The 19,652-nt window shown below is 41.0% G+C and overlaps 1 protein-coding gene across 1 annotated transcript in view; it reads right to left on the bottom strand.

Moving 5' to 3' along the window:
- Positions 1-6,298: 6,298 nt before the first annotated feature.
- LOC142159288 (scinderin-like) overlaps positions 6,299-19,652 on the bottom strand; it is a 97,646-nt gene continuing 84,292 nt past the window's right edge. Inside the window, exons 11-16 of the mRNA XM_075214045.1 lie at positions 17,195-17,365; positions 16,335-16,512; positions 14,921-15,042; positions 11,926-12,003; positions 9,341-9,401; positions 6,299-7,300 (exon numbers count right to left, since the gene is read on the bottom strand). Of these exons, the coding sequence (XP_075070146.1) occupies positions 7,167-7,300; positions 9,341-9,401; positions 11,926-12,003; positions 14,921-15,042; positions 16,335-16,512; positions 17,195-17,365 (744 nt within the window). The 3' untranslated portion in view covers positions 6,299-7,166. The remainder of the gene's footprint in view (positions 7,301-9,340; positions 9,402-11,925; positions 12,004-14,920; positions 15,043-16,334; positions 16,513-17,194; positions 17,366-19,652) is intronic.

Here is a 19,652-nt window from a genome sequence, read left to right as displayed (position 1 = left end):
AGAGGCTGGTAAACACAGCCACAGCTTAAGCTGGGTACACACTACAGGGTTTTTGTCCAATAATCGGCTCAATCAGCCGACATACGACAGCTCATTCGAAAGTCGGGTCAGTGTGTGTAGCGACACGATGGTCGAAAGTCTGCCCAAATGGACGATTGTCGCCTCATTTGGTTGGTCGTACCGTTCAATATTTTCGTTCCAAACTCCTTTCTGTTGTGTAGTGTCTATAAGTTTCCGACCGATCCACAACAGTGAGTACGAAATTACAATCACTGCTCATGACAACATGGCTGTAAAAAGTTGCTAAAGGGACGGCCGCTCTTCCCTTTATCATCTAAAACAAGACTGGTGTGTGTGCAGTCCATGGACCGAGCGATCGGACCATCGATCGTATGTAAAGTCGATCGACATAAAAAGTTGGTGGAAAATTCTGTAGTGTGTACCTAGCTTTACTTGCAGGGGAAATGTCACTTATTAAAATAATGATTTCAATAATTATAACAGTGGGACTTTTCCTGTTTGTCCTACACAGTTGGGGGGTATCCCCTTTAAAATCTGGTACCAACATTGAACTGTATTGTTGTAAGAGGAGGTCAGTATGAATACATTCAGAATTTAATGTTTGATGCCAAATGTTGCATTTTGTCCCGGAAATGAACATACAGGCCCCAATTTTTGGAGGAGTAAAGCGTTCTGAAAATATCACTTTAACAATATATCCACCTAAAACCTGTTTCACACATGTTTGAGCTCCTGAGTGCAGGACAACATTATATGTTCAGTAACTGAAAACGCACACAAAGAAAAATAAATGAGAAACAGGAACAATTCGGAGGAAACATTCTCCTATTGTTTGAGAAAGAAAAACATAATCATGATAACAATTAGCATTTTCAAACAATGTGTATAAATATCAACAGAAAGCAGAAAAGATTTGAACAGACACTGTTTCAATTAGACTATTTCTGACGTCAGCCAAAAGCCAGAACCTAGGAAGAGTTTGCACAAGGGAAAAATAACCGTTATATACTAACTTGTACTGATTGCATTATGTAAGGAAACCGCTAATCAGCTTCCTTTGCTTCTATTTTCGTGCACAATAATAAAAAAACAAATTGCCCACGTGAAGGTGACCTTTATAGTGCTCTAGTTTCATTAAATAATGTTTTAATTTGTGATCGAACTATCAGTGAAATGAGATTAGTTATGCTTTTTGTTTGTTTGTATTTTTAATAAATAAAACGTTGCCTGGCAATCCTATAGCTGCTTCAGTGTTTTGAAAGAGAAATTAGATCATATTCTAAACATGTTGGATAAACTTCATTTCAGAGTTCTGTTTTACCTCACAATCTTCCTGCTTCAATAAATATTTATTAACATTTATTTATTCACCGATCAGTCGCAACATTGAAACCACCTGCCTAATATTGTGTAGGTCCCCCTCTTGCCGCCAAAACAGCTCTGACCCGTTAAAACTTGGACTCCACAAGACCTCTGAAGGTGTCCTGTGGTATCTGGCACCAAGACGTTAGCAGCGGGTCCTGTAACTCCTGTAAGTAGCGAGGTGGGGCCTCCATGGCTCTGACTTGTTTTTGTAGCACATCCCACAGATGCTCGATCGGATTGAGATCTGGGGAATTTGGAGGTCAAGTCAACACCTTAAACCCATTGTCATGTTCCTCAAACCATTGCAAAACAATATTTGCAGTGTGGCAGAGTGCATTATCCTCCTGAAAGAGGCCACTGCCATCAGGGAATACCATTGTCATGAAGGGATGTACTTGGTCTGCAGTAATGTTTAGGTAGGTGGTACATGTCAAAGTAACATCCACATGAATGCCAGGACCCATTGTTCCCCAGCAGAACATTGCCCAGAGCGTTACGCTGTCACCGTCGACCTTCTTCCCATAGTGCATCCTGGTGCCATCTCTTCCCCCGGTAAACAAAGCACACGCACTCGACCATCTACATGTTGTAAAAGAAAATGTGAAAAAATGTCCATTGCTCCATGGTCCAGTCCTGGAGCTCACGTGCCCATTGTAGGCGCTTTTGGCAGTGGACAGGGGTCAAAATGGGCACTCTGGCCTTTCAGCAATCACACAGCCCCATACGCAGCAAGCTGCGATGCACTGTGTGTTCTGTCACCTTTCTATCATAGCCAGTATTAACTTTCAGCAATTTGTGCTACAGTGGCTCTTCTGTGGGATTGGACCAGATGGGCTAGCCTTCACTCCACATGCGCATCAAAGAGCCTTGACTCTGTCGCCAATTCACTGGTTGTCCTTCCTTGGATCACTTTTGATAGGTACTAACCACTGCATTCTGGGAAAACCCCCACAAGACCTGACGTTGTAATCATTCAGATTCTGCTCCACGGGAGGTTTCTGTTCTCCCTGAGCTCAACTTAGGACACCTGTATTACGGTTTGACAGGTGTACCGCCCCAGTCTCTACATCTGCCACTGTCCTCCGAGAGGGTTAGGGAGGTTAAAGCAGCAATTTCACACATAAGTTTTTTGGTTTTTTTTTAAATAGCAAGATACATATATTTTAAGCAGGCATCTGATGTCATTTTTCCCTTCTGTCCTTCTACAAATCATTACCTCCTTTTCAAAATCTTTGTGGAGTTTGCAAAATATGACTGCCATTTACACAGACTCTGGCTCACAGCTCTCAACATGTCATGTGAAGCCAGAGAAGTTAGAAGGATGAGGAAGACCTCCAAAGACTCTCTGTCCCCTAAACCATGTGTCATGTGACTGTGGTCACCATGCAGTCCACGACACTGTGTAAACCATTAATAGCAGCCTGAAGAAACAAAACAAGGGAATAAGGTAAGCACCAACATTATTTTATAGCTTGCCATAGTGATTTATCTTAAAACCACACCTGATTTAATAGGATTGCTGCCTAAATAAGGATAGTTTAATAAGCTTGTCTGAAGAGGTGAGTTCTCAGGGAGTGCTTAAAGGTTTGGAAGCTAAAGTAAAGTCTTGTTGTGCTAGGAAGGAAATTTCAGAGAGCGGGTGCAGCCCAAAGTCATATAGCCAGGAATGGGAGCAGGTAATAAGTGTGGATGAGAGACATAGATGTTGGAGGTCAGAGGGAAAGGGTTGAGTTTGGAGATAATTTGATACAAGTCAAGAGGTGTATGTCTGTGCCCTTATATGATAATAACAGTATATTATAATGAATTCTGTAAAATACAGGTGACCAATGTAGGGAAAGAACATTAAGCTATCAGTTGCATTCAAAATAGATTATAGTGGTGAAAGTTTGGTTAGGTCTAGGATGACTCCTAGCCGGGGTATCGGGCCCTAATCCTTCCACTATATAACTCTGAGTCTGTGGCTTCCTGCTGCCTCCATTCCCCTCCTCACATCATGTCACTGCCCCTGTTACATGTAGCCCTGTCCACACTAACACATCAATTGTCTCTTGATATACTCTGTGCTGCTGGGGGACCCTGCTCTTTCCACTATATAACTCTCAGTCTGTGGCTTCCTGCTTAATCCATTCCCCTCTTCACATAATGTCACTGCCCCTGTCACATGCAGCCCTGTCCTCACAAACACATCAATTGTCTCTTGATATACTCTGTGCTGCTGGGGGACCCTGCTCTTTCCACTATATAACTCTCAGTCTGTGGCTTCCTGCTTAATCCATTCCCCTCTTCACATAATGTCACTGCCCCTGTCACATGCAGCCCTGTCCTCACAAACACATCAATTGTCTCCTGATATACTCTGTGCTGCTGGGGACCCTGCTCTTTCCACTATATAACTCTCAGTCTCTGACTTCCTGCTGCCTCCATTCCTCTCTTCACATAATGTCACTGTCCCTGTCACATGCAGCCCTGTCCTTATTAATACAATCACAGGAATGTACAGGTCACTCACAACCTCTTACAAAATCAGCCCACTGATCATCTCGTGAAATTCTCTGTGCTGTTTTGGATACATGTTTTTCTATCACCGTCCAATTCAGAAAGGAAATACATAGAGGTGAAGAATAATAACAAAGGTTATCTGACCATAGTCTAAATGCCAGTGCAGCACGATGGCTTAGTGGTTAGCACTTCTGCCTCACAGAACTGGTAAGTCAGGAATAATGCTGGGTACACATCTATGTAATTATCATCATGATTCACCACTGTTTTGTCTGATATTGCATTAGTGTGTACACTCCCGGAATCATGTTTTATATCATACCCAAACACATTGGGCCCGAGTCATTAAGGAGAGCAAAGCAAAAAAAAAAGGAGTAATTTTTCACCTTGGCAAAACCATGTTGCATTGGAGGGGGGAGGTAAAGATAAAATGTGGGTATATACTTATAGTTGGGGTAGGTCATGTCCTAGAGCAACTTTAAATTTCAGTGTAAAAATAAAGCGATCTTAAAGTATTTGTGTGTTTTATGATAAAGCAGCCAGTATTTTTCTTACATAAAAAATAATAATCTAATTTACACCCCTTGTATTGTAACATGGTTTGTCCAGGAAAAGAATTACTCCCTTTTTTTGCCTTATCCTTCTTAGTGACTCGGGCCCATTGTATCTGTTGATTTGGTTTTATGAACTAAGATCCCAATCAGTGATGTAATGATGTCGGGCAAATGTGGAAGTGTGTACGCACTCACGACCGGCAGCGTAGGCAGATATCTGTACAGTGTACAGAGTCACCATCTTTTCAGCAGATGGTTATGAGATATGAAGATCACAGATCTGACGGTATATTGTGTACAGGGGCAAACGCAGGATTTGTAGAGGGGGGTTTCCACACCACACCGCCAGTGGGCGTGGCAAGCATGCATGGGGGCGTAGCTATAATTTTAGACAGTGCTTGGCAGCTCTCCAACTCTTCCTATGCCAATAATATACATGGGCAATGCTGGTGCACTACTGTTAGGTGCACGCAGCTCTCCCTTTTCAAGCAGAGTCATGTGAAGCGGGGGCAGTGTCCAGCCACCTCAATTTTACAGTGCCCCGGGCTTGGAGGGGAGTTTCCAGGCACTAGGAAACCCCACCTTGGTTTGCCTATGGTGTAGGTGTGTACACATGAGTTGGCCTGATCATTGGGACTTTCAATCGCTACAGAAACTGCACCTGAAAATCGCATACGCTTGTACCCAGCTTAACATAGCTCACATACAAAAAACAATCAGGTCCAATCAGATTCTAGCTATCATTTATCTAGTACATGCCAGGAAATGATAGCCAGAATCTGATTGGTTGTTATAGGAAACATCTTCGCTTTTCCTTTTTTAGAAGGTTTGATAAATCTACCCCTCTGGGTCTTATACGAGAAAAGTTTTCCCACCGAGCCCCTAGTATTAGAGTAAGTGTCCCTGACATCAAAGGCTATTTTAAAGCTGAGAGTGCTAAAATTGTTTTTCCCTAACGGAAATATAATTTGGGGTATATTTTGGGGGTTGAACGAATTGCTTAAAATTTGCTTTGAGAAGAATCATGGAAGAGTATATATTTTTTTTACATTTTAGCCTGCTTTTCCCTGTTGATATTTACTCAACACCATTTCTGTGCTGGGGGATTTTTCTCTGTATTTGTTCCTTTCAACAGCATTTGTAAAAGAAAATCCTAGCCAGAAAATAATAAAATTCACTTTTAAGAAGAAAAAAAATGAAAACGTTATTCCTGGCGAAACCCATACAGAGCTAAATAGTGAAAATCGTCCTGGTCTCACAAATGATCACATCAACTAAAAACCTCTAGCAGTGAAGGGGTTAAAGAATACAAACCTGTGTGCAACATTGTGTCTTTACACCATGGTGCGCAAGGCAACCTAGCGCTTGTGAAAAGTTAGGCACACCCCTGGAGAAGGTGACACACCCCCATGTGTCATGACCACGGCTCCAAAGCAATGTGGCCGTCTTGTGTAGTAGACAGGTATCCACATGGCTGGCATCCACTGATGTCAGAAGAGAGAAGGCTCTTTTTACCAGTTTCAGGTACTGTTAGATACACACAAGGGTGTATCCAACCTTTGGTGCAAACTAACTAATTATTTCAGTTTACAAAACAGACCCTCTTGCCCTATTACATTTAATACTAAAGAAAAACATTCCCGCAAAGTTGAATTATTCCTTTAAATCTCCACAAATTTAACATATATGTTCTGTTTACAATCTGGGCATCTGCGTCTGTTCTAGAATTACGTGGTTTCTACTACTGTGCTTGCAAAGTCAGCAAAATCTAGATATACTTTGTATTCACCATCAACATTCTCCAGCACCGACCTCACACTAACACACTGACCAAGAGGAACTGAAAGGTGAAACGATTTTAAAAGCGGCAAATTTTTAATAATTACATTTGTATTTCTGAAAAGTCAAATATCACTTGTAAATGTTAACATCATTTCTAATGAGAATTATAATTGGAAGCATCATTTACTATAGAAAAAAGGAATGTTTAACAAACAATTTGTGCTTTAAAACAATACAGGCGCATGAAGAAAAGTCCAGTTTTGAATCAATATAACATTAAAGTAACCGGTCACCTACACACATGAAGGCAGCTGTTCTATCTCGGTCATCAATTCTCTAGGAACCATTGAAAGAAAGTTGAGGCACCAAAGTGAATGTGGGCTCAATAAAAAAAAAATGGCAGCCTCCATTGTGTGTGACAGGTACACTTTAAAGGCATTAATGACATCACAGACAGAACTAACAAAAGCAACAAAATATAGACAGGAACAGGAGCGGTGGGGGAAACTTGACTCAGCAGCCTATTAGGAACATTTTAAAAGCCCCCCTGCCCCCCAGCCCAGCTAGCCCCTGGGCAGGAAGATTGGCACCATGCGAGTGATACTGTTGGTACAAAACTCTGAGATTTGTATTTTCATTTGATGATGGAAACACGTTGCAGAAACTTATATTGTTTTTCTTTTAACCTGTGAACTTTTTGAAATGAAAATATTAAACAAACATTTGCAAATATAAAAAGTAACTTTTGTAAACCACTTAAGACTCTCACAATGTACAGCGCCTCTCCGCACAGCACCAAAAACTTAACGCTGCTGTTTTTTTTGCATTAGGGATAATGGTTACATAACTTACATTCTGATATTATAAAATACGTCAAGCTATAAAATGAACAATAGGTCTCGAGAAGAATCTCTTCATGTTGGTGGGGATCTGTGCGTCCTCTCAATGCTGAAATTTGGTGCTGTCCCAGGCGAGGAACCAACCAGTGAATGTTGGGGGCTCGTGTCCCTGTTTTACTGTGACAATAGGGATTCCTTTATCTCTGCCAGATGGATCGGTATCAATGTACTGCTTAGCTGAAAGAACAAAATTACTTAATCAATATTATGAGTGAAAAAATAGAAATGTTATTGTAAATAAAAAAAATTGCCAGAATACGCCCTTTTCTTACTCTACATGCTACCAAAACTCTTATCCAATCTCTCATCATCTCCCGTCTTGACTATTGCAACCTCCTGCTATCTGGCATTCCTAACACCCATAGAGTGGCGGACCCAGGGGGTCGATCGGGACGATCTCCCCCCCCCCTAGCAGGGGCTTGCTGCCGGCGGCTGCACACTATGTGCAGGTCCGTTCAGCAGTGACAGGTAGGGACAGTGTGCTGCCCGGCTGCTCTGATTGTGTTTTAAACACAATCAGAGCATCCGGGCAGCACACTGTCCCTACCTGTCACTGCTGAACGGACCTGCACATAGTGTGCAGCCGCCGGCAGCCTCAGATGTCAAAAAAGGGGCGGGGCCTAAATCCCCCCCCCCCCCCCCCCGAAATCGCCACGGGTAGAAGTATTCTCTAGATCCGCCCCTGCACCCATATATCCACACTTCAATCCATCCTAAATGCTGCTACAAGACTGATCTTCCTTTCTCATCGCTCCACATCTGCTGCACCACTTTGCAAATCCCTACACTGGCTCCCTGTGTCCTTCAGAATCAAATTCAATTTAACCACCCTTAACTACAAAGCCCTCAACAACACCACCCCTGCATACATCTCAAATCTCATTTAAAAATACTCTCCCTCCCACCCTCTTAGATCTACCTCTGACCTGCACCTTGTCTGGTCTCTGGTAATCACCTCTCACTCTCGCCTACAAGACTTCTCCCGTGCTTATGGAATTCCCTACCACGCTCAATCAGAATTTCCCACAACCTTCAAATCTTTAGACGCTCTTTGAAAACCCATCTCTTTATTAGTACTGCAGAGCACTGTAGCGCCTCGCAATTCTACGATAATAATAATAAATATTATCAGCTGTACTTTACTGTGTATGTGTTTTCCTCTAGAATACCAACTCACTATCATTGCTGTGTGATGCTTTATTCATAATTATCAGCAAATTTGCAGAATATACTTATATTGTAGCTGCCAATTGTCGACTGCTTTATATTGAGAAATCTACCCTCTGGCCAAAAACTGTGTTCTACAGTGAACAATTGCAACACTTCTAAAAGAAGGTGCACAAAAAACACCCACAAGTGTACTGCTAAGATTTTTATTTACAGTACGCTTGGAGTCATTATCCCACAATATGACTCTCCCACAAACTTCAAATGGTCCCTCAAAACCCACCTCTTTACCATATTTTATGTACACTCTCTGCTACCACCTCTATGCCGATAATACCCAAATTTACCACTCCTGTTAAACCTCTCCCCGTTTGTACTTCCTTGGGTAACCAACTGTTCCTCTCCTATTTCCACCTCTGTCCTGCACCTCACCTCTGTTAATCACCTCTCACTCCCACCTACAAGACTTCTCTCGTGCTGCTCCCCACTTATGGAATTCCCTACCATACCTGATCAGACTCTCCTACAGCCTTCAACTCTTTAAAGAGGTTCTGAGAACCCATCTCTTTATTACAGCTTACCCAACTGCCGCCTATACTACTCACACTAATGCACCCTCATAACTGTCCCAATCTCCACTCTGAGCCACACTCGCTCCTCTTGTTCCAGCTGTGCCCTCTTCCACCTAGAATGTAAGCTCTGTAATGAGCAGGGTCCTCCATACCCTTTATTTTCATGTCTGCGTTTATTTTGTCTGCGCTGTATTCCCTTTTTTGTACTGTTTTCCCTATATAGCGAATTACAAATAACATAAATCCTGTTTAATGTACACTCTGCACAGTACTGCAGAATTTTTAGTGCCTTATAGTATAGATAATAATAACTTTGCTCTCGCAGCGCACAGATCACCTTAAGGAATGGTTTGAGCATTTTTAAAATATCTAAAAGACTTGCTAATTTTCTGTCTGTATTTCAGCTAGTTCTGAATCCCGTAGCTGAATATTCACTGACATCAGCATGGAGCACAGTTACCCAGGGTTAGATCCGTACCTGATTTCAGCGATTCTTTCTTCTCTACTTCATTAGCGTCTTTCCCGATCCATAGAAATATCTATAAGTGAAAAATAAGCCATTGAGCAGCTGGAAGACGTTACGTGTGACCAACCCCGGTTACGGCTTTTATTAAAGTGCGTTTTACAATCTATTTCTATTCAAGCTGAAATTTTAGCTTTAGTAATAGAAAAATAAAGGGAAAGTGTTTTAAAGTAGTCTGCACATTATAAAAAGCATTATAATATCAATTGATTCATTATAAAATGAAACTAGGAAGCCTCCTGATAACATTCAGTAAGCCATCTGGTGTCAGGTATTAGATTTCGTACTAAGTAGGATTTCAGTTCCACATTTATTCAAAATGACACCTTTATCTGATTGCTTGAGTAATATCCAAAACTCAATAATTAGAAATCACTGGCATCGCCCCCCGCTATGTGCATTCAGAAGGAACATATGAATACTGGGTTCCTGTAGCTGATATATGTGGTGTTATTATCCAATGACCTACAGCTAGATTTACTAAACTGCGGGTTTGAAAAAGTGGGGATGTTGCCTATAGCAACCAATCAGATTCTAGTTATCACTTATTTAGTACATTCTACAAAATGACAGCTAGAATCTGATTGGTTGACATAGGCAACATCTCCACTTTTTCAAACCCGCAGTTTAGTAAATATACCCCCTTTTGAAGGCTATGTAGACTTGCTAGACGTCATAGGGGCAGATTCAATTCAGCACGAGGTGTCGCTGAACGCGCATATTGCTGACTATTACGGTAAGAAATCTCTGTTCATTTTTTTGTGCACCTCTAAGGGTCATGAAGAAAAATTAGTGGAAATTTCTGTATAAACTGTGATGCGATGTATCTCTGCGGAGGCATAGAATCACCTGGCGCCAAACTGAATCTGCTACATAATGTGCATGTCCTGTATCGATATATATTCTTCAGCACTGCACAATCAGGGGGACATAGGTATTTTGGAACACAAGATGAAAAGGGTCTTGCTCCTAAAACTTGCAATCTAGCATGGCAAAGTAACTTAAAAACCCAACCAAGGTGGTGACACCAATGGCCTAGGGAGAAGTCAATTTACTACGATATGAGATAATTTAGGCCATGGCTGTTTTTAGGGAAATGCAAGTTGGGTGACTGCACGGAGTGCCCATCACAAGGAGATGATTGGCCCTCAGACAGGAACATGATGCTGATGGGGGCGCAGGCTGGGGATTGATGGCACAATGTGATGAATAGGGGGCACAGGTTAGTACATTATGGTGATAGCACAGACTGGCACATGGTGGCGCCACTGGCTGTCATGGTGACACAGGCAGACACATGGTGGTGATGGTGGGGCAAAGGCCTTTAAAATTTGACTATGAGGCTCAGACTGGTACTGGTGATGATGGAAGGCACAGACTGGTACTGGTGATGATGGGAGGCACAGACTGGTACAGTGTGTTATTGGGTGCCTAAACAACTAGTGTACACTGGTAAAATGTGGGGAAGGACAGCATAGGCTGGTGCGATAAGGGCATAGACTGGTATCATTTGATGGATACAAACTAGTATAAGGTGATGCTGGGCACCGGCTGGTTTTAATGTGATCATTGTACAAACTGGTATAAAGTGGAGTTGGGTATAGACTGGTGTGACATTATAGGCCAGATATTTGCATATCATATTAGGCAGAGGCTAAATCAATGACACAGACTGGTATAACGTGACGGTCATAGGTTGGACAATGTGGGGGTCAGACATGAAGCAAAGGAGTGGGGAGATATAGGGGGATGGGAGGGCAGAAATAACCGAGGGGGCATTGAGCAGAGGAGATGTGATGGAGACAAAGGGGGAGACATGATGTAAAGGGCAGTGAGCAGAAAATACAGGTGGAGATACCTGGGGACAAACGTGACTGATAGAGTAAGAGGAAACACGGAGGGCAGAGAGGTGGCAGTAACCAGAAGTGATACAACATCTCGAAGGAAGCTTAGTACAGACATGAAGCAAAGGTGGAGGTAAGAAAAGAGACCACCATGGTGTAAAGGGGAATCTGCCTCCACCACCCTGGAAGAAAGGCACCATGGGAGTACTAATGGTAGGTAAGTTATATGTGTACTTACTGTTACTGGAAAATAATACTTCTCTACAGTGAGCATTTATTATATCAAGTAAAATTAAATCAAAACATCTGTAGTATATTAGCTGTATAACGGGAATCTTATTTTCTTCCCACAGTCCAAATGGAGATATCAATTAAGCAGTTTATATAGGCCGAATCGACTTCATATAACGTAGCGGCCAGACTGAGAAATTAAATGCTGTCAGTGGGAGGGTTCAAGAAACAATCAGCCAATCAGAAGCCGCTAGATGGTGCTGGTCAATTTTCATCATCATCAGTGCGTTTGTTGCACCAGCTTCCAGCCCCCTGACAGGAGTACACACGTGTCTGCGTCCAACTCTAGGTATATGTACTAGGAATACGAAAAACAGATCTACGCACAACTCACGATGAGGCTCAACGTGTACACCAATACAGAGAGCATGCCAGTATACAGTGTAATTAATCATAGTATAATACCTGTTCCCATGCATCCAGTAGCATGACGTCATCCTCTGCTAAATCCTCTTGTGTAAATTCCCCCGGTACCTCTTCAATCTACATTTAAATTGCACAAATTAGAAGAAATCATTTTTTACACCTGTTAAACGAAATGTTAATGCCAGAACTGACGTCACACGTCAATGATCACCTCTCACACTTCTCCGAGTGAGGACGGATTTACAAAGGTGGACTTTTATTTTCAACTTTGATTCAGGAACTTGTCTTATCCAACACACATCGCCCTTTAACTGATCATTCCAGTACGGTTAGTTTATAGCACATGTTGTAAAAGTAATGGGGTGTGAGAAGATCACTGTGCAAATCTGTTTTCACATAAAAGGTACTATAAACATTTTCATGTACATCTCGTATACGAGTCATAAAGCTTTACAATATATATTATATCACTATATCAGTGGTTTGTAAATGTTATTGTTAGACGTTAATATGCAGACTACAGTCAAATCCTCATTTTATATCCCTGATTTTACACTCTTTGTTTAATGCATTTGAATTAGGTCAATTTCCCTGATTTTATACCAATTATCCCCACATTTTACACCCAATAAATTACCCAGATACAATGTGTTGTAGTTTCAATGCTGTACAATAGTTTTATTGTTGTGTATTATTAAGTGTTCAGTACAGTGATTCACATACACACAGTATATAGGACGGGGTAGATTTGCTCAGATAAGTTATTTCATTTTACTATATAAGTGATTTTTTTCATGGAAACTCCACCACTTTCTGGGTATTTTTAGAATGAGCCCTCATTTTACACTTCTCTGCATTTTACACCAAATGTTTCCGGTCCCTTGGAAAATGTAAAGTGGGTGGATGACTGTATTACTATTTAAAAGTAAAGTTGTAATTCACAATACAATCAATAAGATATACTGCATAAAGATTTCAGCAGCCTATAATAGGGGTTCCTGAACCAAATACCCCCTTTTTATTACCCATGTCCTACACCTATACCTCCTACACCTACCCTTCCTACACTTACCCTTCCTACACTCACCCTTCCTACACTCACCCTTCCTACATCTACCCTTCCTACACCTACCCATCCTACACCCACCCTTCCTAAACTCGCTCTTCCTGCACACACCCTTTCTGCACTCACCCTTCCTGCACTCACCCTTCCTACACCTACCCTTCCTACAACTACCCTTCCATACACTCACCCTTCCAACACCTACCCTTCCTACACCTACCCTTCCTACTCCCACCCTTTGTACAATCACCCTTCCTACTTCAACCCTTCTAAAACCTACCCTTCCGAAACCTATCCTTCCTACTCCCACCCTTCCTACTCCCACCCTTCCTACAATCACCCTTCCTACAATCACCCTTCCTACAATCACCCTTACTACAATCACCCTTCCTGAACCTATCCTGATAGGATGAATACATCATACAATGTATAGCTCTCTTGGACTCATTTACTGCATTTAGGTGGGAGGTTAAGCCCCAGGCCATGCAGTGCCCCTTTCTCTGTAAGCGCTGATGTATATCGCTGTTGGGCAGTCAAGGTTCTCCTCTGACAATCTCCGCAGCCTCCTTGGTGGCAGTAGGTGCCTCCACAACTTTGAATTTCATGTCTTGTACATTCCATAATCTTTCCACATTCCAACCAACCAAACCACGGGAAGCTGCACAGCAATGCCAGGAACCAATCACGGCTTTAATATTGGTGGCTGATAATGCTGCTCCATTGCAGTATACAGTAACTTTAGAATAAAGGAAAATAGTAATAATAATAATAATAATAATATTAAAAATAGGAAAATCTACATTGCAAACCCATTAACAATTAGCTTTCATCTGTCTTGTGTAAATCTGAAATGAAAGCAGGTGCCTGACTTGTTGTATAGTACAAAAACTTTAAATAAATGCAGTGTTAGTAAATGGGACAATTTATCTTATCAACTTACTGCTTTTTTTATTCTCTAATAAGCTTTGCAAAATATTTCTTATATTACCTCAATCAGTGTCCCCTACTAAATAATCATAGATCATACATACTCTCCTTTTAATTCCCTACACATGTATTGAATGTTTGGTGCCATTTACATCAGTAGATTACAGCACCACCTACAGGCTGAAATTAACATTTCAATCCCTCAAAACAAACGCAACCAGAATTGTGTGAAATTCATTTCTTAATATAACAGGATATACAAAACAATGTGAGCATTGACCATGTTTTCTGTTTAGACTTTCTTTAATTATATCTTGCAATTCTCTTGTGATTTACACTGGTGTAAAATCACATTAGCAGCTACATATTATCTATCAGAGAAAACCCATTTGTTAATTCTCTTAGACTTTAAATCATAGATTAATTATATAGGCCAACTACTATTAAACCTATGCCTTTGTATCAATTTAGTACATGAAATCTGATTATGCATTGCAATGATTTTATAAACAGATATCTGGTTTCTTAATTGTCAATTATTTCTGAGTAAATATTTTATCAGTCAAACTTGAGTCTCTGTTATCCTATTAGTCGTGTGCTTGTTTATATCAATTAGCTACATTAGTATCACTTTCTTGATACAATTATATGAGATATTGCTAAATGATAACATTGTTCCGCTAAAAGATTAATAATAATGTATTTTACAAGGCTTGATCCTTCATAGTGTATAGAATATTGATTGATGTGTTAAAAAAAATCTTATTCTAATTCTTAATAAATATAATTTAATTGCACATATTTATAAGTGTACTATCAATAACCTTTGGTTAATATTATATAATTGGATTTTGTTTCCTTCTCTCTGGCTGATGTACTTTTGCAATTCATTTTTCTAACATTGTGATAACCTTAAGAACTCTCGTCGGAAATTTAGTATTGCTTATAATATAGTGGTCATTATATAGCACCAATTAGAGGCGTGCGTGTGATATAACGTTGCATTTTGACTAACCAGTATATGGTGTAGAAATGTCGACCTACCACAAATCTCCCAGACTTATTTGAACAGCCATACAATCTCGGTGGGTGGTCTCCCAGCTGGGACCCCAGTAGCGCAGAGGTCTGATAGGACTTTTTACCCCCCAAGGAACTCCAGAACTCATCTGTGACAAAGTCATAAAAAAAGAAACAAAGTTATAAAGAGATGTGACTAGTATTTCATATAAAACCATCTGATTTACTTTCATTGCACGGAGCTGCAATTCACGCTGAACAGTCGCAACCAATCAGCAATTAGTTTTCCTATGTTTTTATACGTCGACAGCAAATTAGACACCGGCTTTATTTACAAAGCCAAAAAAGTTCTCAGGTGAAAGGAGGAGTTGGGGTGAGTGAGTCTTGTATAAGCACCAATGTGCTTAGTTTGGTGGAGCTGTGCAAAAACAAAATATTATTTTGCAGTACGAGATTATTGTAATAAGATCATGTCCTGGAAGCGTGACTCCCTCCCGCCGAGCTTATCATGTTCCGCTGGCCCTGCGCACATCTGAATGTATTCACATCACCAGGTCCTGATTATAGGCTGACTCGGCTGCAGCCTATGGTGCAAGATATTAGGGAATGCAAACATTTTGGGGGTACAAAACTGTGACATGGAGAGGCATGAACTGAAATTAATTCTAAAACATAGAATAGTTGGTCTCCAAAGTAAAAAGGAAAAATGAAAGATAAATGTAGCAAGATTATAATCTTGATGTATTCACATGGTACAGGCTGAAGACAATGAGACATCCTTGAGGATAACTGAGTAGAGTGACAAGGATGGCGAAACGCGCAGGATAGAGCCCCCTCCCCTTCATCCTCAGTAGCGCTCGTTCATGTTTCCATTCTGCTACACAGTTCTGATTTTAATGAGAACAAGATGAGTGACAAAGATTGATGTGACCTGTTTACTAAGCCAAGTGGAACTGAGCTTCAAAAACGTGCAAGACGGGTTTTAAATTAGGGATGAGTTCGTTTTTGCCTAATGCTTTTTTAGCCTGATGTGAAAAGTGAGGGGGGCGCTAGGAGCGCATTAGCCTAAGGTGGCCTGAACCCTTAATCAGGACCTGCACATCACAAAACTCACATCAGAATATTCACATAAGTACACACTCACATCAGTACACACTCACGTCAGAACACACTCACGTTAACTTTGCCTAAAATAAATATTTCTCATTGTGCAAAAAAACAAGATAACAATTTGACTGAACTGAATATTATTTCCTGCATCATGTTTATGGTAACAAGTGATTGCAGTAACTAGCGCAAAACGACAATAATAAGTAACAGCAATTTCTACAACGTCAGGACAATCAGGGTAAGTCCGAAAGTGCCGCACAAATGCTATTTTGCGCCACGTGCCTTTTTTTGCACAGAAGGGACCAGCTGGATTTACATCTAATATACAAACCTGGTTCCTGTCCTTCTGTTACCGCCGTTGTTTTGCATTTGAGGACGCTGGCGATGAAGTCCGCCCCTTTCCTCTCCTCTCCGCTGGCGCCTTTTCCGACCCACTGATACCCGGAATTGTTTTTCAGTTTCAAAACAAACACATCATTGGAGTTCAGTGAGGATGAATCTGCTTCTACCTAAGAAGAACAAAAGCGAAGGAAAATGTTTTTCAGGACATTTATGAAACCTGGTTCACAGATAACTGCACAAAAACGTGCTGGAACCCAAGTAAACCAATCAGATTTCTGCTTTCCTTTTGTGCTAGAAAAATGACAGTTATAGGGGGGCATTCACATAGATGCTCATCTCAGATTACCCCACCCCCGCTTGAGTTGTGTTTCAGAGAATACAGCTCATATGGAACTTTGAAACGGGATTGTAGATCCCTATGGTGAGTGCAAGGGCCACTCACACAGGCACACGGGGCAAAGCAGGATGAATATTAAGGGTGCGTAGACTCAGCTTTTAGGATTTTTTGCACCTATGCTCCACTGACCAATCAGCCAGAGTTCCTGTGTGGACGGTCAGTGCAATCAACATAGGGCTAATTTTTAAAGTTCTGCCCCAGCTGCATTATGTTTGCCCTGAATGGAACGTGACAGAGGGGCAACGTCTCATCATCTGATTGGTTGCTGTAGGTTACAGTACATGTATTGCACAGTTACCTGCGCACCAGTTTTCCCGAAACACCATCCCTATTATAATATTATATTTTAATTATATGGAAATAGTTTTTATTTGATATCCAACTGTCTTCTTAGATGCTATAATCTTGCATAGAGCCATGATAAAAGATATAAATCCGCCCCCCGCTGTTACCTCCACAATCCGAGTGATAAAACCAATATTCCTGCGGATCTGGAAGAGCCTCACGGCTCCTGGGGGCACCTGGCCCCCCTTTCTGGATGTGCCGTCTTTGAATATGATCAGAGGTTTTTCTTTAAACAAGCTCAGTAGGTGAACAGGCTCCTTCCCCTGAGACACCCGGACCTATAATAAAATATAAATATGATCTTGTTGCAGGGAGAACCTCAATAAAACCAACACAGAGATTTATAGCTTCTCCACAATATATCATACAAACATCTGCTCAAATGTGAATGTGAGGGAGGTTACTGACATTGTGGCAAATGATATATGTTTTCTGTTTGTACATTAGTTGGATCACTTGTATAGTCTTTCATCTCTCAAAAACCTAATTTAGAACAATATTCTATTGCACGTTTCTTTTTCTTTTTTGATGCAGGAAAGAGAGAGCCAATCAATTTTCAGATGTTAACGATGCCTTAGTTAAAATGACACTTTAATGTTAAATGTATGAAACGTCGACAGAAATAGGCGACTTTAAATTTCCAGTGCAAAGTCGACGATGTCCGTCGACTTGCAGAAATCAGCGTTTTCATACATTTACCCCTTAGTCTTAAATGTTTTCTGTGCCTGCTACGGGGGAATGTATACTCTACACATAGATGTATGTTATACCTTCCTGCTGACTATACACAAATGTAAGGAGTTACTCTTGTTATCTCTCCACCTTCCCACTATCATGTGTTGGACCTTTCTGGACCTGGCCCCTTTGTGACACACATATCCCTTTACCAATAGGCCACACCTTGTATTGTGAGAGGGAGGAGATAAAGGGAATGTGGGAAAAGAGAAGGCAAACAATGGAACTGTGCTGTGAACCCTGCCAGCCATAACTAGCAACATCATAGAAGCTAAGTAAAATCCTACAACAGGAATATTTTTATACAGTTATCCTCTAATATTTACATAAGGATTCCTATGCCTGGTTCTAGAGGTACCCACCTCCTCCAGTGCCTGCAATGGGTGATTCTCCAGGCACAACAGCCTGGAGAATTGTAAAAACAACAGTTCTGTGTGAGGTTGTCTGACGAAAGTGGACTGGGCAGGCTATGGTTCTGTTTATGGGATGGGGGAGTCGGTTCAAGCTTTTGAAATTTTGGAAAAAGTATTTAAAAAAACAAAAACAAAACTAAAATGTTTTTGTTGTTTCGGTTTGTTTTGGGGAGTTCTATCTCCCTACTTCTCTCTTTTGTTCTCTACCTGTCTCCTTTCCGCTCTCTGTGGGCTTCATTTAGACTCGGACACAATGTGCGTCTAAGATTTACATGAAAGAGTAGGCGTGGGTGTGTGCCGCAGCTTGGTAGGGTATTACTAGTGGCAAGCAACCTCAGTTGCATCTCACTCGTAATACCCTACGAAGCTGCGACCAGTTCACGCAGCTAGCTAACTACTCGCGCCACCTAATTCCTGACGCACTTTTTCAGTCTTGTTTGACGTATGTTCCGCCTGCTTCTTGATCCGACTAGGGTAGTTTTTGCGGATAGACGCCCACAGTATCTGAATTATTCATGGTCACGCCTACATAACCCCGCGTTCCACCCTTTCCCTCGTACTGAAACGCAAGATGTCGCAGTGTACACTGCGTCTGAAAAGCAGACGGAACTACAGGGAACTGTTGCTTACTGCGCATGTCCGTCAGTGGAAATGTGCAGGATGCGCCTGAAACGGACTTTGCGTCCGACTCTAAATGATGTCCTTGGTGTCTATCTCTGTTTAAATCCACTGTCTTCTTGAGCATCGGTTTGGGTAACTAAGCTTTATATATCGTGTAACACATTTCACACAAGTGACATGATATGGAATGAGCCAGAGAAGCGCAGTCAGAGCACAGGAAAAATCTTAGGGGAAATCCTACACTGAACACTGCAAATTCTGCAAGAGAAATGTGTGAAATTCTGCATCCAAATGCAGAGTGAGGTGAATATTCCAAGGAACCATTTTGAAAATTCCACTCGTCAATTACTGAAAATATGTAAAAGTAAATAAATAAATTAAAGCAGATGAACGTTAAATTATTGGATTTATAGCTATATGTAGTTATGTATACATATAGGGCCTGATTCATTAAGGAAAGTGAGGCAAAAAAAATTAGTATGTTTTCTCCAGGACAAAATCACGTTACAGTACAAGGGGTGCAAATTAGTTTATTATTTTGCCCTTAAGTTATATACTGTCTGTTTTTTCATGTAGCACACAAATACTTGATAGCTTATTTGTATGGTAACATTTAAAGTTGATCTAGAACATGCTTTACACTAATTATAATTCTGTCCTCACATTTTAAATTTGTCTCCCCCTCCAATGCAACATGGTTTTGCCAAGGTGCTAAGTTACTATTTTTTTTGATTAACTTTCCTTAATGAATCAGGCTCATACTGTATAATTAAAAGTACAATTGATAGTTTACAGA

This window comes from Mixophyes fleayi, chromosome 5 (assembly GCF_038048845.1).
Source record: "Mixophyes fleayi isolate aMixFle1 chromosome 5, aMixFle1.hap1, whole genome shotgun sequence".
Lineage (NCBI taxonomy): Eukaryota > Metazoa > Chordata > Amphibia > Anura > Limnodynastidae > Mixophyes > Mixophyes fleayi.
The sequence above is the reverse complement of the archived record's forward strand: the minus strand, read 5'-3'. Positions and strand labels throughout refer to the sequence as shown.